Source organism: Paecilomyces variotii (assembly GCF_004022145.1).
Source record: "Paecilomyces variotii strain CBS 101075 chromosome Unknown C8Q69scaffold_4, whole genome shotgun sequence".
Lineage (NCBI taxonomy): Eukaryota > Fungi > Ascomycota > Eurotiomycetes > Eurotiales > Thermoascaceae > Paecilomyces > Paecilomyces variotii.
In genome coordinates, this window is record NW_021167143.1 from 683668 (window position 1) to 702926 (window position 19259).

General features: G+C 49.4%; 8 protein-coding genes across 8 annotated transcripts; 4 read left to right on the forward strand and 4 right to left on the reverse strand.

The window, feature by feature from the left end:
* Nucleotides 1-406: 406 nt before the first annotated feature.
* C8Q69DRAFT_232169 (WD repeat protein) lies at nucleotides 407-2277 on the forward strand. Its single transcript, XM_028626411.1, has 6 exons — nucleotides 407-710; nucleotides 837-950; nucleotides 1013-1052; nucleotides 1108-1203; nucleotides 1260-1879; nucleotides 1947-2277. Exons 1-6 carry the CDS (start codon nucleotides 701-703, stop codon nucleotides 2081-2083), a joined length of 1017 nt encoding a protein of 338 aa, XP_028485758.1. The 5' UTR covers nucleotides 407-700; the 3' UTR covers nucleotides 2084-2277.
* Nucleotides 2278-2621: 344 nt separating this feature from the next.
* C8Q69DRAFT_464006 (putative RNA binding protein) lies at nucleotides 2622-4814 on the reverse strand. The gene is made up of 7 exons (XM_028630392.1): nucleotides 4602-4814; nucleotides 4424-4495; nucleotides 4096-4127; nucleotides 3984-4021; nucleotides 3851-3911; nucleotides 3725-3791; nucleotides 2622-3663 (listed from the first exon to the last, which is right to left on the reverse strand). The coding sequence occupies exons 1-7, from the start codon at nucleotides 4638-4640 to the stop codon at nucleotides 2992-2994; spliced, it is 981 nt and encodes a 326-aa protein (XP_028485759.1). The 5' UTR covers nucleotides 4641-4814; the 3' UTR covers nucleotides 2622-2991.
* Nucleotides 4815-5363: 549 nt separating this feature from the next.
* On the reverse strand, nucleotides 5364-7611 carry C8Q69DRAFT_443853 (alpha-actinin, sarcomeric; the record flags this gene model as incomplete). The annotated part of the gene is made up of 4 exons (XM_028628955.1): nucleotides 5364-5594; nucleotides 5673-7280; nucleotides 7376-7442; nucleotides 7556-7611. The coding sequence occupies 4 exons, from the start codon at nucleotides 7609-7611 to the stop codon at nucleotides 5364-5366; spliced, it is 1962 nt and encodes a 653-aa protein (XP_028485760.1).
* Nucleotides 7612-9006: 1395 nt separating this feature from the next.
* On the forward strand, nucleotides 9007-10250 carry C8Q69DRAFT_232805 (putative aldo-keto reductase). Its single transcript, XM_028626416.1, has 3 exons — nucleotides 9007-9136; nucleotides 9191-9738; nucleotides 9811-10250. The coding sequence occupies exons 2-3, from the start codon at nucleotides 9223-9225 to the stop codon at nucleotides 10144-10146; spliced, it is 852 nt and encodes a 283-aa protein (XP_028485761.1). The 5' UTR covers nucleotides 9007-9136; nucleotides 9191-9222; the 3' UTR covers nucleotides 10147-10250.
* Nucleotides 10251-10280: 30 nt separating this feature from the next.
* On the reverse strand, nucleotides 10281-11932 carry C8Q69DRAFT_506317 (tRNA a64-2'-o-ribosylphosphate transferase; the record flags this gene model as incomplete). Its single annotated transcript, XM_028632789.1, has 5 exons — nucleotides 10281-10435; nucleotides 10491-11157; nucleotides 11225-11397; nucleotides 11479-11513; nucleotides 11592-11932. 5 exons carry the CDS (start codon nucleotides 11930-11932, stop codon nucleotides 10281-10283), a joined length of 1371 nt encoding a protein of 456 aa, XP_028485762.1.
* Nucleotides 11933-13038: 1106 nt separating this feature from the next.
* C8Q69DRAFT_486168 (putative HAD superfamily hydrolase) lies at nucleotides 13039-13842 on the forward strand (the record flags this gene model as incomplete). The annotated part of the gene is made up of 2 exons (XM_028631882.1): nucleotides 13039-13047; nucleotides 13120-13842. 2 exons carry the CDS (start codon nucleotides 13039-13041, stop codon nucleotides 13840-13842), a joined length of 732 nt encoding a protein of 243 aa, XP_028485763.1.
* Nucleotides 13843-16311: 2469 nt separating this feature from the next.
* Nucleotides 16312-17590, forward strand: C8Q69DRAFT_506319 (ADP-ribose pyrophosphatase; the record flags this gene model as incomplete). Its single annotated transcript, XM_028632790.1, has 4 exons — nucleotides 16312-16368; nucleotides 16535-16627; nucleotides 17037-17277; nucleotides 17349-17590. The coding sequence occupies 4 exons, from the start codon at nucleotides 16312-16314 to the stop codon at nucleotides 17588-17590; spliced, it is 633 nt and encodes a 210-aa protein (XP_028485764.1).
* Nucleotides 17591-17635: 45 nt separating this feature from the next.
* C8Q69DRAFT_233058 (putative NUDIX family hydrolase) lies at nucleotides 17636-18966 on the reverse strand. The gene is made up of 3 exons (XM_028626417.1): nucleotides 18451-18966; nucleotides 17697-18382; nucleotides 17636-17644 (listed from the first exon to the last, which is right to left on the reverse strand). The coding sequence occupies exons 1-2, from the start codon at nucleotides 18847-18849 to the stop codon at nucleotides 17870-17872; spliced, it is 912 nt and encodes a 303-aa protein (XP_028485765.1). The 5' UTR covers nucleotides 18850-18966; the 3' UTR covers nucleotides 17636-17644; nucleotides 17697-17869.
* Nucleotides 18967-19259: the final 293 nt, after the last annotated feature.

The window sequence follows — 19259 nt, forward strand, 5'->3', positions numbered from 1 at the left end:
GTTTCGATGCGACGCGTTTCACGATGCTCGAGATGCTGTATGGAATCGCGTAACATGCAAGTTTGAGTCGACAATTGCGGAGACATTCAAGGACAGAAATATAAGAGATTAGGAGGAGCAAGCCAAGTTGAGGTCGGCAAGCGCCTCAGCAAACCAGGATAATATGGTAATTATTATTATTATTGACGGGCGGACGACCAACTACAGAGCTCACGTGCAGTCGCACTGTTCCCCACACCGGCTAGTGTCAGGGATCGGACATTTTCTCCAACTCAAGCCACTTCGGGCTATCGAGTGCTGGCGATACTTCACTTCACCTTTCCTTGGACGTGCCCTGGACTTCTTCCGGGATTCGCAGGGCCGTTGAAAATACCGTTGATACTATTGAACTCCCCATTCCATCCATCAAGCTCCTCGTCCTCTCTCCACGACTTTCTCTTGAACGAATTGACACCTCTCCAACCCCGCTTACCTGTTATGATTTGATGAACCTGACGAATTTCCCTGTATTCTAAACATACATCAAAGACATCAAAAGTCTTGCGGCGTCAAAGGCTCCTTTTTTATCTAACGGAGGTCCCTTCTACGCTTATTTGTTGGGTGACTGATTGTTTGTTCCAATTTCGAAATCATTAGCCGAGCGTTGCGGTCAGGGTCCATCAGCTTCGTGTTTCAGTGGATTTATCTCTAGTGGATCAAAATGGCTTCAGGTAAGTATAGATGTAGATAAAGCTTTTCATTTTTTGACCCATTGGTTCTTCCTCATTTGTCGCCAGGCATGTCTTGCCAGGCATTTATCCGGAATTGACCCTTTCTTAAAACTAAGACTCTTACAGACATCCCTAAGGTTGTTCCTTTGACTTGTCATGGACACTCGCGGCCCGTGCCTCATATTAGCTTTTCCTCTATAGTGGAAGATGACCAGTACTACCTTATCTCCGCATGCAAAGGTAAAAATTGGCCTTCCATATATCTCTATTCGGAGGCAAGAAATAACTGATGTCGCCAATAGACAACAATCCTATGCTCCGGGATGGCATAACTGGAGACTGGTATTTTCAAGTTATTCGTATCTAATACAACGTGTGATACTTACCTATTTCTTAGGATTGGCACTTTCATGGGTCACAAGGGTGCTGTATGGCAGGCCCGCCTATCAGCAGATGCTACTATTGCAGCCACTGCCGCAGCTGACTTTTCAGCGTATGTTCCCTCCTGTCTGCTCTGGAGACAGATCCTCAGCTAACTTGCTTGAATAGCAAGGTGTGGGACACCCACACGGGTGAATGTCTGCATACACTGCAGCACTCGCACATTGTCCGCGCCGTGGCCTTCCCCATTCAACTGAACCCGCAGGTCGTTGCCACTGGTGGTGCAGAGAAGAAGCTTCGTATTTTCGACCTAACAAGGAGTGAAACTAGCAACGCTTCATCTCCCACATCCCCTAATGCCAATGGAGCGGGATCTGGCTCGACAAGCTATGAGATTGGCGCAGGTGTCCACGCTGGCACGATCAAATCTATTGTCTGGAACCAGGATTACAACATCCTAACGACCGCTGCTGAGGACCGAAAGATCAGATGGTGGGATCTTCGTTCACGGCATCCAGTCGTAGAGTACGCTGTTGAGGGTACAATTGGCACCTGCGAGCTCAACAGCCTAGCAACTTCGCCCAATGACCCAGGAATTTTGAGCGTCGCCGCAGGAAAGAGTGTCTACTTCTTCGACGGTGCCAGTCCAGGCCGTCTACTCAAGAAGATCGACTTCAAATACGAAGTGGCCAGTGTCGCTGTAAACAACGAGACTGGTCGATTCGTCACCGGTGCCGGCGATGACACCTGGGCGCGTGTGTACGATCTTCACACTGACGAGGAACTTGGTATGTAATAACCAGCACATATATAATCCATCTTCATCTCGAACTGTGAGACTAATAAATAATTCAGAGGTCCAAAAGGGTCACCACGGCCCCATCTGGTCCATCAGTTACTCCCCAGACGGCAAGCTCTACGGAACCGGAAGCGAAGACGGAACCATCAAGCTATGGAAAGCCTGCAGAGAACCCTACGGATTATGGCGATAGAGAGAGAGAGAGAGAGAGAGAGAATCATCTCTGATTCCCATAGGGAATCCCCCCCCCCCAAAAAAAAAAACAATTTTTTTTTCCTTACCCGACCTCATCACCATTTCGGTAGCATTGTACGGAGTACACACACACACACACCCTCTCTCTCCTTTTCCTGTCTACAATTATATGCCTTCCTTTCTTCAAAATATCCTCGCTTCATTTTTTTTTTCTTTTCCGGGTCTAGTTTATTATTTTCTTTTTCTTTTTCTCGCTTTTCATATTATATCCCATTGCTTGCAAGTAATTAATTAATATGGATTGTTGAAATGGGACTAGGGGAAATGCACATGCATAAACATTGTATTTTTTTATGGTCATTATTTTCCTTCTTCTTCTTCTTTATTAGTTAGAATAGCTCGTTGAGCAAATTACTTTACACCACTTCGCTGATAGATTATTCGAAAAGTTCTTGTCTCTCCGATTTCCATATTTGTCTATAGTAATTCTATGTTGTAGTAGTTATTACGCGAATACATGATTGGAACAGGTGTAGAGCAGAATTATATTTCTTGCATTCTCTATCGGTCATAGTAAAGTACAGTTAAATAACCCCAGCCGACTGGAACAAATAGATGGACATAACATTCTAGTGATAATAAATCGCAGCATCAAAAGAGGAGAGGGGTTTGCAATTTGCCCGGTGGGATGTTGCAAGCAACCATTCTGGAACATAGTTCCAGCTACTGGTGATAATGACAATAAAGAGAGAAGCCTGTCCGTTTATATGGGGAAATGAAAATCAAGAAAAGAGTATTCTTCCATTTTTATCATACTCTTCCGCAGAGCCAACTCTGCTTGGTACGAAGAAATTGCCAGGAGCCCTGAGTAGAAATATAAAGATAAGAGTTCCATCATGCACCCGTTCACTCGATCATGTCAATATCGTCATCACCAGCAGCGGCCGTAGAAGCAGGCGCGACTTGAGGCGCCTCGTCAGGAACAGTCTCTTTGTCGGCCGTTCCGGCTCCCGCGTTGGCAGTTCCCCAGTAGTCGTCCATTTCCTGGTCAAGCTCCTCCTGAGTCTTGCGCGGCCGCGCGTTAGTGGTCCGACGGTTCGAGCTGTTGTTCCTTTCGTCCCGCCTCTGGCCTGGTCGTCGTCCGCTGCCGTTCCTACGCTCCGGGGAACGTTGACCGGGGACGTACCGGTCGATGTGGTCTGGGGGAGGCTTGGAGACATCACTACGTCGAACCCTTCCACCACCGCCACCACGGCGACGGCGACGAGATCCACCATCGGCACCCTCGCTTTCGGGACTCAGGCTGCGGTCGTCTCTGTCTCTGGGCCGTTCCACACGGTCGAACAGACTTCCCTTCGGTCTCTCGACATTGTCAAAAGGATTGCGTCTGCTTCCTCCAGCAGGTAGCAGAGTTAGCCGGATAGGCTGGCCCTTCGCGTTTGCGCCGTCGAACTCCCGGATCGCAGTCCTAGCATCACTGAGACGGTTGTAGGTGACAAAGGCGACGCCTTCCGAGCGACCGGCGCGGTCGTATCTAAGAGAGAGATCGGACACTGGTCCTATGCGCGTAAACAGATCCTATTTGGAGAAATTCCGTTGTCAGGACACTTTCCATCTCGCATGACATGATTCCACTCACCTCCAGGTCCTCTTCTGTCAGATCGTAATGAAGGTTCTCGACGCGAATCTTAGCACCTGTAGGGGCACTGCACTAGCTTAGTACGGCTGTAAGGACCAATATCCGATCAGGATAAGTTGAACATACTGGTCAGGTTCGGGGGAGTAGCGATCACCACGACGGGGTCGAGGTCCGCGGGCCGGACGAGCTGATAACAACAAAACGACTGGTAAGAAAGGCGTGACGTCTGGCAGGTCAATCAATCAATCGAAAAACGCACTGTCTCTGTCATCTTCAAACTTGTCGTGGACCCAATCACTGCGCCAATATCTTTCCATCAGCGAAACCGAACCCTCAAACCCGCACTCCTGTATCTTTAAGACACCACTTACCGATCCAAATCAACACGCTCTTCTCTATAGGACTGTTGCGATTCCAAGAACAGGACAAGGTCAGCTGAGGGTCAATCTAGGTATTTTCAATGGCAACGAGTTCCATCTTGGTCTTTTCTTCAATTCTTGCGGAAAAAGGAACATCGTCGGCGGTAGTCTGCCTCTGGAAGTCTCGACTACGCAACCAGCGGACGCTCTGCTTTTTGGAAATAGGCGACATTACGACGCGATAAGAGGAAGAGGAGGGCGGACCTAAAAAAAAAAAAACAAATACCGGAATAAGCAATGTCCACAGTGCGAGCGCTCAGCAAAGGGGCTGGAAGGGTACCTTTTTCACGCCGTCGCGAGGATGATTATTGCCGCGACGTCCACGGCCACGACCACCGCGATTTTGTCTCTGCTACATCACCATCCCATCAGTATACACATGAATAGAAACCACAAAACACCTCCGACCACTTCGACAGTGGACAATGGAGGCGCGGAAATCAGCAAGGTGGCCTTACAGGGCGTTCCGCAATGATCTCATCTAGACTGCGGTCCATCTTTGCTGGTCGAAAATTGGGTATAAAGCGTACACAAGAAAGAGTCGAATTCAATTCAGGAGAAAAAAAAAGTACACCAATCAGTTCACCACCAGAAGAGATGATTAGATATAGTGGCTTGAGGGGAAAGAGGATGCGCTAGCAGAGGTGTGTCAAGTATTCTCGCAAAAACCGGTCAGAGCTACCCCGGACGCTGCTGCGGCTGCGTTAAACATGATCTCCCCTGCGCGCGAATCACGTGATGACAACGAGCCGGCAATGAACAACTGCAGTAAGGAGTAAGGAGTAACAAACTATCAAAAGTTTATGGAACAATGATAAGAACGATATGAATAAAAGAGAGTAAATTCCAATTATAGGACTATCCTCTCCCTATTACCATATTTTGGGCATTTCCCCCGATCAGGCCCCTCCAAGTCAACTATTCAGCCCGTATGGTATGCAAAGAGCCAAAAACGCTACCTAGTTATGTACAAAACACAATGACTGTGGGGATATAAGACTACTGGAGAACAGAACTCGATGACCTTTCTGTTGGTCAAATGAAGGACTGCTACCGCCTACCGCGTAACAAATGGACTGCGGCTACTCCTTAACCACTAAGGAATTCAAAAGAGGAGACATAACCCCCTTCGTCAGCTCCAAACACCAGTAGCAATAACCGCAATATAGCGGTGCATCAAGCACTAAAGAAAGAAAAAATGGGGGTGTCGAGGGGCTGGTTCAGTGGTCTCCATTGGCGGAGTACTGATCACCATCGTCACTTTCACCTTCATCTTCACCGTCATTTCCTACATCCATCATCTTCTCCATGAAACTGATATAGTCGTATTTCGGAATATCGCGATCTTCGAGCAAATCCGGGCCTTCGTGCTTTGGCATGGTCTCCAGCAGATTCTCGATAAGTTCATCTGGAATAAGGGAGTGACGGAGATCAAGTTCAGTAACATACGGCTGGGAAAGACGTCAGTCGATCAATGCGCACAAAATGAAAGATTCCAACAAGAGGAGTAGACAAAAAGGGAAACATACCTTCCCATCGGCCACTTCCCGGAAACTCTGGAAGACCTGCTCTGCTGTGTTCTGATCCTCTGTCACGCTAACCATGAAGCGGATAAATTGCTCGAAGCTGACGCCAGCGTTTGATGCCAATCTGTCAGCACCGCATGTCTCCACGAATACCTCATGCATCTCATCCTCATCATACACAAGGCCGAGACTGGCAAGTGCGGCGGAGAATTCGATTTCATGCAGCGTGTTCGAAGAGTCACGATCGAAATGTCTGAATACCGATTCGAACTCTTCGAGTTGTATCGGTGTCAAGTTGGTCATATTACGGGCCACCATCTGATTCTCCAGGAAAGCGAGTTTCTTTGAGACACTCGACTTAACCAGGCTCAGTTCGTAGGACAGCTCGTCTAGAGTATATGTAGTGTAATCGTTCTCCTCGATGTTCGCCTCTACACATTGCTCTTCCAAATCGGCAATGGTATCTAGGAATGCATCAAGAGGAGGTAGGTTGCTATTCAGGCGTTGCACGTGGGCCAATTGATCCTCCACGTCACCTTCAAGTCCAGAGATAGCGAGGGATAGCGTCTTCAAGGTCAATGCAAAATCGTTGGCCTTATCAGCAAATGAGCGACGAAGGGCATTCTTGATATCGCGAATGGTCTCGTTGATGAGTTGGCTGCGCGCCTGCTCGTCCCTTGTCAACTCCTCCCACTCTTGATCAAGGACCTCGGGCCTCAGCGCCGCAGGAGGATTGTAGGGTCGCAATCGGTAGGTACTAAGTTTCGTCTTGATATTACCCAGCAGGGCAGCAAGGTCCGACTTCTCCGCAACCCACCTTCTCTTCTGGTTCTTCTTGTAGATGGTAAATTGGGTGGCTTGTTCCTTGGCATCTGCGTATGTTCCTTCGAAAGAGGAGTCGCGCCACTCATCACGCTGGGCCTTGATTTGACGCAGCAACTCCTTCATCCTTCGCTCATACGAGTTCTGCATCTCCCACGCGCCCTGCATGTTGGTGACGAACTTCTCCACTCGTCTTCCGGCATTCTCCACACGCTCAAGCTGGGAGAAAGCATGGAACCAGTAGGCAATGTAAGTCATGAGCGATCGCTCATCAGGCTTCGCAACGTCGCAGACATCCTCCACATCCAGCAGGTCGGGAATGCCAATCTCGTTGGTGGCGATGTCGAAGGCCAACTTCATGTTACCGCGGTGGTCGTTCTTGTCCAGGGCATCGAAGTCGATAAGATCGGGACGATGGATATCCAGCAGAGCGCAGAAAGCCAGACCGTCATTCCAGCTCGTGGAGAAGTCTCGAACCTCCACCTCGGGATAGCATGCTGTCTTTCTCTGACACCACAATAACAGACCCTCCTTCGCGGTCATACCCTCCTCATTGATATCGCTAATGGTAAACCTCAAAATGAGGGTCCATATTAAACCCAGGATGATCTTTCTGTTTCCATCTACAATATCCTCGGCACCGATATTCGTCATCTGGATCCCCCTCCCCTTGATGAAATCCAAACTCTTGTTGACATTTTCGAACTTCTGCACCCGCAGCTTCGGTTTGGATGCATATCGCCCGAGCGACTCGCCGCCGAGGATTTCGAGGAGGTGGATAAGGATGACCTGCAGGATGGGTTAGTCTCCGTTCGATGATAGAGTAGCTAGACAAGCCGCGACGACGCATCTAGTGCGAGTGAGGGAGGGAGAGGGGAGCTCACGCCATCGGAAAGATCATGCACGAGGTCTTCGATCGCTACCTTCCGAATCAAGAGTTTGTTGTTCAGCCTACGGGGAATAATATCAAAGGTCTAGTCAGCTTCTTGGCCATTTCGAGATGAGGGAAAGGAGATGGCGCATCGAGACAGCATGGGAAGAGCACGAGAGATAAAGAAACCGACCATTTTGTGAAGGTCTTCTGCTGCACATTAATCCACTGCTTCTCAACCACCAACATAGTGGCAGCGGCCCGTCATCAAGGGCCTTCGGACCAGACGTTGGATTACTTTGAGATTTGCTCTCAATAGCCTGGCGTAGAGCGGGTAAGATCTTCAGGCTTCGAATTCCGGAGAGGTGAAATTCGGCCCTGTATTCTTTTTTAGCCTCAGCGACGGTCGGTCGGGGGTGTTCAGATCGTTAGCGGTAGGGAGCTCGACCGTCAGGGGTGGGGAGCGATTGGGTAGTCTAGAGTTGCGATGGCTTGTCAACAAAGTCGCCAGCCGCCTCCACAGCAACCGACTCGACTGTCCTGCAACAAACTGCTCTTCCCACGGGTGGTTTTTGTTGCTTAAATACGGAAGTTGATAGTTAATGACAATGTCTGTTTATCTCCCTTGTCACAGATCTATATCAGGGGTCCCTGGGTTATCGATCGTGTTTCTGAAGGTCGATTGCAGGGCCGGACCGGCGTCTTCTCTTATTTGCCGTGCGCGTTTCAATTGACACGTTCTCAGCCCTCCACTTCTGAGGCTTGACTGGAACCAGCAACGCTCTGGAGTCTGGACTGTCCTGCGCTAATGACAGTATCTATCTAGACTAAATAGCGATGCCAAATCTGATCAGGGATACGATGCACCAAACAGAGCATCCATTGTTCTCCTCTCGAGTCCTGAATAATTTTCTCCTACCAAGGGTCTCCAGGTCCAGTTGCTCAGCCATTCATCTCCGGGATTTTGGAGCGGCTCATGCTGGACTCCCATCAGCGTTCTTCCCTGCTGGAGTCTGAGGACGCAGTCGACGATCCAGCAATACTATATCGATTTTCTACGATCTATAGATAGAAAGATAGGGACCGTGTTCTTCCTCTCGGGCCATCCGGAGAGTTTCCACGCTCTAATGATTCTAGCCTGTGGGCCTCGACGTGTCCGCTTTACTCTTTCAGATATATATTATTGATGTGTGAGGCTGCAACTCCGGTCGGAATTACTGGTAGTTACGGCTTAAACTACAGTAACAGCCACAACATCCTACCACAGGGATACTCTAAGCGCCGGACGGGGATTAATCTTATAGTGGACTTTCAGCGATGGAACTAGAAGAAGGTGCCTTGTTCTAACCGCCGTTGCGGTCGTGCAGCAACCATTCAGGGGTCGAAGGGCCTCATTTTCTCTAAAGCGTATGGAAGCACACATAACTCATGTGGATAAGATCCGTTTTGCTGATGGTAAGCTTGGGCGCTACGAGTCTCCATGAACGGCGTCAAGTGAGACAGTTACGAGGATATGCAGTAGTAGATAGAACCTGAAGACATATCGGCAGCGCGATCGGAGCGATCGCAGTGCCTGGTGGTTAAGTCGCAGCTCGGGGCGGGATGATATCACTGCTTCGGTCCCCTCTCATAGTGGGGTAACCCGATCATTCGGAAGACAGACTATCCACCAAATCTTTCGCTCGCCTGAATCACGTCAATCGCCATCCTCGGAGACGCAATCGCTCAAGACTGAATTTTCTCGCTTCCAGGATCGAAAGGATCGCATTCGTGTGTACGCAATACTTCGACTCTCCTCGCGCCCGCTTTCAAACCACTGACTGAAAAGTCACAGGCAGTCTGAACCTTGGAACGCCCATCATGTCCGTGAAATACGCCATCACCGACCTTGTTTCTCTCCCAAACTCAAACGTCAAAATCCCTCGACTCGGGTTTGGTGTCTACCGTGCTCACGATGATAAATGCCTCAAAGCCGCCCAGACTGCCCTGAAGGTCGGCTACCGTCACATCGACACTGCGCAATTCTACCAGAATGAACGCGAGGTAGGCGAGGCTCTACGCCAATCGGGTCTGCCGCGCAGCGAAGTCTTTATCACAACCAAAATTATGAGTCCTGGCGGTTCGCCTGAGGCGACGTATGAGAAGATCTTGGAAAGCGTAGAAAAGATCGGGGGCAAAGATGGATACGTCGATTTGTTCCTGATCCACAGCAGCAGCTCTGGCGCGGCTGGCCGCAAGGAGTTATGGCAAGCGCTGGAGAGACTGCTGGAGGAAGGGAAAACTAGGAGTATTGGAGTGAGCAACTATGGAGTGAAGCACATTGAGGAGATGAAGGCCTACGCTAAGGTCTGGCCACCCCATGTGAACCAGCTCGAGGTGAGTTTCCCTATGGCTCGATATTCGCGACTAGTTATCAGGACAGTCCAGTTAACCAATGGATCCGTGCAGCTTCATCCGTGGTCCCAGCAACGCGTTATCGTGGACTACTGCAAGAAGCATGGGATTGTCGTCGAGGCTTATTCACCGCTGGTGCGGAATTACAAGGCCAACGACCCAACGTTAGTAGGACTAGCGCAAAAATACGGCAAAACGACAGCGCAGATCTTGGTCCGCTATTCCATACAGAAGGAATGGGTTCCCCTTCCGAAGAGCGAGGACCCTGCACGCATCGCCGCCAATGCTGATGTCTTTGATTTCGAGATCAGTGCAGACGATATGGCCGTGCTAGACGGACTGGACCAGGGAAGCGCCGGTGCGATCGTGGAAGCCGTCGCCAATGAATGATTGGCTTATACGGGCACCGTAGACGTGATAATCGTTTAGCTGGGTCAATGTTTTAATACCACTTACTTCTTTCTATACGGCGCAAGGAACATTGGTTGTCTTGTTTTGTGGTAGTTACCGTAGAAGGGATTACTTCAGTAATCCGGTCTCTGCATGAGAAATGCGTTTACAGACTGGAGAGTCGACCTTGAAGGGTTCACATCATGTTTAGACGTGACAATCCATGCGAGACGTTGCCTGATGAATTGTTTGTCCATGTACTGCTGTGACTGAAGCCCAACAAACTGTCCTTTCCTGGTGGTCAGCAGTGCACAATATTGGGTCGAGCTTGCGCAATTGCTCACCATCGTCGTTGTAGAATAAGCACAATATTGCCAGCAATGCTCCCGCGGAGAGGTCCTTTCCGGTTTCACAGGTGACTAGTAAGGACTGCGCTGGATTCGAGAGCAGCGTGGTATTGACAAAAGTCTTTACCTGGTCGAGTGACTTTCGTAGATCACGGCTACCTAGCTTTGCGGAACCACAGCCAAGGTTTAATCTCTTCGCGTTGCCTTCAGATGCCTGCGGACTGGCATTGCAGTCTATCACCAGGTCATACCCATCACTGTCGGTGGAGAGGCTACTTGTTCTGCTGATATAGAGATTCTGCGTCGGGGCAACGCGTATAGCCTGGTGGTCGGTCTTTTGTGAGCGCTGTTTCGCCATGAGCTCCTGAATGCGGTCGGGCAACTCCTCCTCGTCCGTAGCCAATAGGGCAGATTTGTTTTCCCAGAAGACGGGCGGTGTCAATCCGTGAGCCCAGCTTTCGCTATCATCGCCTGCGCCCTGGATGTATCCACCCTCGGACATTTCGGCGCCATGCACCCGTTTGGATGCGGAGCACAGGACAAAAAGATTGTATCCATCTCCCTTGTGAAGATCAGCCGGGTACAGGTAACTTCGGTTTGCCCAGGCTATCTTGATGGGCCTGCCGAGACTCTCTCTCAGAGCTTCTATGTCCAACTTGAGTGCCTATTGTTCTCATACAATGAGTGTCTATTCTTGGGATCTTCAGATCTGATGATGGAGTCATTAGTACCTTGAGTGCCTGGACGAAGCCATCAATTCTCCGCTCAATCTGGCTTTCCTCGGACGGGCCTAGATAGTCCGGGGGAAACTGGACCGCATGATAGGCGGTTTGCGAGGGAAATAGAGCCCTGTTCATTACCGCGCACCATATCGGAACAGTCTTGGAGAGCGCGTCGGGCATCACTGCACATTCATCTGGTCAACGAGGATCTTTCCCAAATCGGCAAGAACTGCAAGGAACGTTCTCGTTCCACGAACACGTACATTTTCCCCGGCGGGTTGAGTCGACAATAATGCAACTGGGTGTAACAATATTCAGTTAGTCTCTTTCTGTTACGGACAAGCGGAATGGGGCCTGATATTATTATTATTCCTACCCTCCATGGTCCCGTGCAACGGGGAGGATCTGAAGGTTTAATCGGCGGAAGCTGAAGTCCCATTGGCCCGTGTGACCGTCCGTGCTCTTGAAGTATGCACTTCCAGCCTTCGAGTCCGGAGGAATATACCAGCTGCCGCACCGCTCGTTCGCGATAAGGGGCAGATCATAGTGGTCGACAACCTCATGGACAAATCGCGCGTCCGCCTCGATGGAACGAAGCCTATTGGACACCGAAAGGGCCGATCGCCGTAGAGACGCAAGAGTCTGGGAGAGCGATTGCTCTGCAGATGGAAAGTGGAGAGACGACAGGGACACCGGGTAAGGGTCGGAAGTTCCCATTATCGTTGCACTCCGTGGAGCGCTTGGCGTTTCGCTGCAAAGGGGTGTGTCGTAGTCGTAGTCGTAGTCGTAGTCGTACTCGTACGCCGTAGAAACATAGAAACTGCCGGAATCACGGCCAGTGCGCACCGGGAACGAATAGGAAGGCGGTCAGGTCTGCAACCACAGGCGGGCGTCGGAGTACAGATGACCGCGGCACACAGGGACAGCGCGGGGCAGCAGTAGTATGGGAGGGGGGCTAGGAGAGCAGAGAGTCCGCGTGAGGCTGTCCCTCGACTGAGAGAGAGTGATTTGGCCGGTTGGGTCAGGTCAGGCAGGGAGACAGGCACGTCAGTCAGAGGGAGAGGAAAGGAGAGCGCGCACGGGAGGAAATCAAGGACGTCGATAGGATTTTGACGTCCTGGTCCAGTTTTTTTTTTTTTTTTTTTGTTCCTTTTCGTAGTTTCTGCACTCAAGGCACGGTCTGCTATGGGTGGAGCACAATGATCCTCAAAGACTCAGAGAGACGCGCCAGTCAGCGTCTCCTCTTGTTTGGCGGGTTTAGCGCTGCCACGGTAACTAGAAAAGAGCCACTGTATCAGTTGTATGCCAGTACATAGTGTATGTCTATGGTAGGGTCAGCCCCGATTGCCGATGCATCCCGACCGTCCTGGGGCGGAGCCAGTAGCCGACGTCATACTCCTTGCACCTCAAGCCTCTCGAGCGTCACTGTTCCCGCTATTGCCCGCTATTGTGATGCTTACCGGCCCCTCTCTCTCTCCAGGGTGAAATCAGCCATCAATCGCTAAACAGGTTGGCTCTCTCTCTCTGGGTCTCGTCATGGTCGTTGTTCAAATCTGGCAGGCTCAGCGCTCTTTCCCCATTTACTTAAGGACAGTATTGCCCTTCCCTCTTTCCTGAATTATCCGGATTGCCATCACTTCCACTTCACGACTCAACGCCACTTCCAAGTCTCGTACTTGTCTTCCATCCAATCCTCCTTCAACTTCTGATCCAAATTAAATCAACTTCAGGACAAAAACCACTCGACACAGTCTATACCAGTACTCTCTTGGAAGACTCCACCAACCACATCTCATCCATCTCTCATCTCCATATCAGCCATCATGCCTAAGGTAACCATCCCCTGTCCGACTGTCGTCCTGAGTGTCTGGGACCCACTCCGTTAACCCATTGTCTTCATGTAGATCAACCAGATCTTGCTGGACTGCGATAACACCCTCGTCCTCTCTGAGGAGCTGGCGTTCGAGGCGTGTGCAGACATCGCAAATGAAATCCTTGCCAAGCGTCAGATCACGGATCGCTACACGGGCGAGCAGCTCATCCAGGACTTCGTTGGACAGAACTTCCGCGGCATGATGATCTCGCTTCAAGCCAAATACAAGTTCGAAATGCCTAAGGAGGAGTTTGAGCACTACGTCAAGGAGGAGGAGAACCAGGTCATTGCCAAGCTGGAAGCTAAGGCCCAGCCTTGCATTGGCGTGAACGAGGAACTGGAGAGGATCCATCGGGAGGGCAAGTACCGCATGGCAGTCGTCTCTTCATCCGCTCTCCGCCGCGTGCAAGCCTCGATCAAGAAGGTCGGCCAGGACAAGTTCTTCGACCCGACCCATGTCTTCAGCGCTGCCTCATCGCTCCCCAAGCCCACCTCGAAGCCAGACCCTGCCATCTACCTGCACGCTATGGAGAGACTGGGCGTTAAGCCTGAGCAGTGCGTCGCTGTCGAAGACAGCAAGAGTGGCGCCCTCAGTGCTATCCGTGCAGGTATTCCAGTCATTGCCTACGTTGGCAGCTACCACGGCGACCAGAAGAGGGCCGAGATGGCCAAGCAGCTGTCCGATCTTGGCGCCAAAGTGGTGATGAAGGATTGGACGGAGTTCCAGTCTTGCCTAGCGCAGATCGAGGCTTGACTAGATGGCAGATCACTTCCACTAGCTTCCCTCTGATTCCTCCCCACCTTCAACCAATCAATTTACGACCTCAAAGCGCAATGATCGTTACGAATCGACGACGAGCGCAGCATATGTAGCCCTTCTGCGTTTTTTCCAGCTGATTCGACGGAGCGGGCTCTCTATTAGCATCATGATTTTCCCTTCTGGGTGTGATATTATTACGACTATTTCCGGTGGAGGCACCAAAAGGACTTCACACACACACACAGCCGCCTCGGGGCTATGGTTCCCAGGAACGTCGGGCGGTTAATTTTTCACAAGTTCTCGTTCCCCATGATCCTAGACGGGTCATCAGTTACTAGGTAGACATTTTAGTTACCTCAAATAGCTTTACAAAAAAATCAGAATAAAAATTTTTAGAAGGATCACCCAAAGAGATGAATTGAACAGTACATTAGAAGTCACTTTAAGGCCGGATAGGCTCCACAAAAGATTTGCGCCGAACATCTCACCGACCGGCGACCGCTGTGTATGGGTCAAGGCTAAACTAAAGAGGAAAATAAGCTACGCATCGTCGCCCGTTAGGAAAAAAAAAAGCAAATAGGACTTTATAACCGACCTCCCAGACCCCTCTTCTATAGCACTTACAAATAAAACGATAAGAACGAATTTCAATACATTTCTGCGGAGCTTACGTATGCCTAAATCCACATACACCAACAGGAATACGTTCTTAATCACTATCTATGTCTTCGCAGAAGTATCATAGCACAGTCTCAGCGAGTTGGCGCATGAATTTTTTCCCCCTTTACCTCGGGACGATTTTCGGTGTGTAACATGTAGTGAAATGAAATAAAATGAAATAAAATGGATACTTGTTGACTCCACTTTATGTGGAAAAGAGGGGAGTTAGTTAACTATGTATGGTATGTACCTACTGACTCTAATGGAAGTAATCCGTATCCACCTTTAACATACTGGTTAATCCGAGGTTAGTAGTACATAATAAGTATGGCCAACTTTACTAAAGTACTAGAGTAACTAGAGTAGAGTAACGTACAATGTTTACTTGGTTAACTATGGGCATAGATAAATAACAATCAGCCTTTGCTTTGGGGTGTTGCATATTGGACTATGTAGTATCGTACTCTAGTGGGATTCGGGGCCGTTCCATGATCTATTACTTTACTTTACTATAGTTTAGTTTCCTGTACTGTGCTGTAGTAATGCATGCGCATTTGAAATGCGAGTTCCGGGTTTTTTTTTTAGACTAAGTAGTTCGAGGAAGAAGGGGGTATCTATCTTGTCTTATATTACTCTGCTAACCAGTTAGTTATCTATCTATCTAACTTAACTGCATGCTTGCAATTCTGCCAGTTAGGATAGTTACCTAGGTAGTAAATACCACTTCCTGGGATTCGGAAAGCCCCGGAAACAAGTTTCTGTTGTATTATTTCTCCGAAAATGCCAGAGCTTAGTCTAATACTTACCTACCTAAGGTAGTAGTATCCTGCATGTACGTGGGTACGCGGGTATGCATGGGTTGGTCATATGCACGCTGAAATGAGACTTAGAACAGGGACAAAGCGCGGGGTATCTAGTAGTGATTATTATTACTTAGGTAGTAGGTAGGAAGGTAGGTAAGGTAAGTAGGTAGCGGAGCCGAGCGTCTGATGCTGTAACGTGCATATGATAGTTATAGTACGGGTTTGGTGGTGTCTTTTGAGTTTTGGGCTTTTCGAGCAGGTGATCGTTGAGGGTGGAAGGGAGAGGATGTTAAAATGGTTGTTTTCACAATTCAGAACAGATGAGGGAGGGTTTTGAAGGTTAGTGAAGATGTATAATTCGCTTCTTGAGATGAGATTTGTTGTTTCGTTTTTATCTATTTGTTAGTATGCTCTCTGGCGATTAAACATTACTGCCGCTCCGTTTTAAGTGTTTAGTTTCTGTCTGCCAGGTTGTTTATAGGACTCAATGTTCCAAGACGGGGTCGCGACGAGAAGCGCCATCTCAATACCCTGGAAATAAAGAAGAAACACTACCTCATAATGCCAATACGGCTATCGGGTATCAGTGTCTAAGTGATGAACAGCATAATTCGCGTTGCCGGAGTGCTATTTGGGCCAGATATGTGCGTGATGAAGGGTATCCCTAAGAAGCTAGGTGACTTGACCTGGGTTGCAAGGCAAATTTCGCAAGAATCATATTTCTGATATGGAGATTTATGCCTGGAGGGGAATCGGTCGCGGGATGAGCGGAGATAAGATTAGGGTACTAAACCCTGAACTTGCGATGAGGTCACTGCTGCCGGCCGGAGCCCCTCACCGATTCAGTATCAATCAGTCTTATCGTTGGAACAATCCAGTGTCACATTCAATATTGCTCACTCCCAGTTTCAGACCACAAGCTTCCATTAGATATCTATCTCTCTCCATTAACCTCTTCCCTGAGTGCTGTTTCTTCTCTGCCTTTCTGCTTCCGGGAAATATGTCTGCTCCTTCTAGACAGGAGAGCGCCTCGAAGCTCATCTCGCGAGAACCATTGGTACGGGATATCGCGTAGCCATACTTTGGCGGGTTCCTTTCTTCTTTGTCGGCTGGATTGTCCAGTCGGATTTTGTTTACTTATCTTTGTTAAATCATCCATCCCATTTGGGATGTTGCTGGAATATTATATACGTCTCTGAGCTGACCAGAATGTCGGACCGTAGGATCCTGCTGAGGCCAAATGGATAAGGTTGGTCAAATGCACCTACACTGATCCGCTAGGAGTACAGCGGATATGGGAATCGGCCGAGCGACAGGTGAGTTCATAACTAGATTGTCCTTCTGATATTCTTGCTACAGTTTGAAGTCTTCCTGTCGTGTCATTCCCTGTAATTATTTTCATATGTTGCTCAGATAAATGCAAGGTGGATGGTGTTGATCCGCGTGGTTGATGCCCTATTGGGAACGGGAGATGTTTGCGTGGAGTTTTGTTGCAACTACTTAAGAGTTCTTCTCATCAAAGCGATGTGGGATGTTTATCGAGACTCTATTTGAGCCACCGTCTTCGGTTAAAACCCCAACTGCCATGACACAACCATCATTTCGTGTCCTTTTGCCAACGAAGCTCACATATAAGGACCTTGCTTGGCCTGAGTGCTAGGGACAATCGAGTATGGATCATGAAAATAGTTGATTCATTTGCTGACGTGACGTCTTCCTCAACAGTCGCGCCCAAAGAACGCGCTCATTGACGCCGTAGGAATTGTTGCACTCCTCCAGAAGGACACCGGTCCCGAATTGCTCCTACAGAAACAATACAGAGCCCCGCTTGATAAAGTCACTATCGAGGTTCCCGCCGGCCTCTTAGATGAGGGCGAAACGGCTGAGGAATGCGCCGTGCGCGAGCTAAGAGAAGAGACTGGATACGTCGGAGTCGCCGAGAAGACAAGTACCATTCTGTATAATGGTATGTACTCGAATGTGCTTCGACATAGCAACATTGTAATCGTTTGTAAATCCTGATATCCGACTCAACAGATCCCGGATTCTGCAACACAAATGAAAATCTGGTCCACGTCCGCGTCGATATGTCTCTACCCGAGAACCAGAACCCAGAGCCGCAGCTCGAAGACAACGAGTTCATTGAGTGTTTTACCGTGCCGGTGAACAATTTGTTCGAGGAGATTAAAAAGCTCGACAAACAGGGCTATGCAATCGATGGTCGAGTCGGCTTACTAGCTGAAGGAATCGAGCTCGCGAAAAGGCTGGGTCTGCGGTAAGAAGAGAGAAAGGATTTTGTAGGCCGTGTTCGCTTTCCTTTTTTATCATGATACCTTGCGCACATGTTGGATAGTAGACATAGAGGGGATCCTGTTATGATTATACATCTCTCGTTCCTGGAAATTTACTCACTCTCCACTTCTCAATCGCTCAGTGAGCAAGCAGTCCGCATCGTCACGGATTCATAGTTTTTGTCCCGCTATAGATACAGGGTCCTCTCCGAATCGAGATAGAGTTGAGTGTGAAAATATGCTCTGGACCTGCCGTGTTTCAGACCGTCACAAGCGTCCTTCCCGCTTCAAACCATTATAGAGGGCCCAAGCAGCTAAACTCTTGCCATCCCTTACGCACTCCTTCCACAGCTGCTCCAGGGGAACAACTTTCAGGGTGATCTTTTCTCCATGTGACCTCAAGCCAGTCAGGCGACCCTGCAACCCATCTATATCCTTCCGCGGCATGCGTTTCTGGCATAGAAAAAGCGGTATGAACTCATCACTTCCTCCGGGCGATGGGTACATGCCCTTTTGCAGTTCCTCGCCGTCTGCCTGCTGTGGTAGCAATCCAAGCGCTAGCGATGTCATGTCGATAAGCTCATTCTGCGGAATTTTGAGCCCAGTCTCCTCCTCGATCTCCTTTGCAGCACCGCCGGCGAAGGTACCACTGTCGTCGAGCATTCCAGCGGGAATTTCAGAGAATGCGAGAGACCCCGCTGGTATACGGGGCTGAATGGTCAAGATGACACGCTTTCCATCTTCGGAGGACTCGGGTATATCGCCAGGTTGGAGGACGAGCTGGAATGAGGGGAATGTCCGGATTAGGAAATAAGCTCGCCAAGTGGAAACACTCCTGTGAAACTTACCAGCATACCGACACTGCCGCCTCGCAAGAACACACTGCCTGGAAGTGTTTCACCCTGATCGTTGGAGACTTCGGCTTTGAGTTTCAGGAATCCTAGCCGGCCACCTTTGAAATAATCCACCGCTTGAATGTCGACTTTCCGTAGCACATAGGGCGCCGCGTGAAACTCATGATGTTCGTTCTGTTGTCTCGTCAAAGAGCGCTGTAAGGTTGAGAACCAGATGTTAAAAGCTGGGAATGCCAGTAATTGTTCTTTTGAGAGATCGGCTGTAGAGTTGACGGTGACTGGAGCATCGCGCTCTGTCTGGATCGTGAAGCTTGTCATCATTCGTCGTGCCGTCAGTGACGGGATAACGCTTGGTTTCAAATGGCGAGCGGTCAACCACAACCTCGAACGCATGAATGTGGAGAAACGATTCGGTGTATTTCATGTCCTCGAGCAGTGGCTGTGTCTGGCACGAGTGCTTTAAGCAACGTCGCTATCGGTTAACTCCTATTAAGTTATCGCATCATGTTCATGGATGAGAGCAACAAGGTAAAGCTCTCTCTTGGCAGAGCCTACTAACCTAAGTACGGCGGATGACGTCGGTGCACAACGCGGGCGGAAACAATCACCTAAACTTTCGAACTATTATATGACCGGCGATGTTGCAGTCCAGGTCCGGATGAGAGTCGCACTGATAAGGAGGAATTCAGCCGTGCAGGGAGGGAGAATCGACCGCGAGAGAACCACGGATTCGTTCCAGCCCGTACTTTTACAGTACAGTACTTACTTACTTAGCGGACTCGCGGGAGTCCGGATCTCTCGAG

Bases quoted from the DNA above. Each gene is read 5' to 3' on its own strand.
- C8Q69DRAFT_232805 (XM_028626416.1), top strand. From the start codon at position 9,223: ATGTCCGTGAAATACGCCATCACCGACCTTGTTTCTCTCCCAAACTCA. The intron at 9,739-9,810 runs GTGAGTTTCCCT...GGATCCGTGCAG, and splicing joins CCCATGTGAACCAGCTCGAG to CTTCATCCGTGGTCCCAGCA.
- C8Q69DRAFT_464006 (XM_028630392.1), bottom strand. From the start codon at position 4,640: ATGGACCGCAGTCTAGATGAGATCATTGCGGAACGCCCT. The intron at 4,496-4,601 runs GTAAGGCCACCT...ATGGTGATGTAG, and splicing joins AGATCATTGCGGAACGCCCT to CAGAGACAAAATCGCGGTGG. The intron at 4,022-4,095 runs GTAAGTGGTGTC...ATATTGGCGCAG, and splicing joins GAGCGTGTTGATTTGGATCG to TGATTGGGTCCACGACAAGT.
- C8Q69DRAFT_233058 (XM_028626417.1), bottom strand. From the start codon at position 18,849: ATGCGTTCGAGGTTGTGGTTGACCGCTCGCCATTTGAAACCAAGCGTT. The intron at 18,383-18,450 runs GTAAGTTTCACA...CCCTCATTCCAG, and splicing joins GCGGCAGTGTCGGTATGCTG to CTCGTCCTCCAACCTGGCGA.
- C8Q69DRAFT_232169 (XM_028626411.1), top strand. The intron at 951-1,012 runs GTAAAAATTGGC...TGTCGCCAATAG, and splicing joins CCTTATCTCCGCATGCAAAG to ACAACAATCCTATGCTCCGG. The intron at 1,053-1,107 runs GTATTTTCAAGT...CCTATTTCTTAG, and splicing joins GATGGCATAACTGGAGACTG to GATTGGCACTTTCATGGGTC.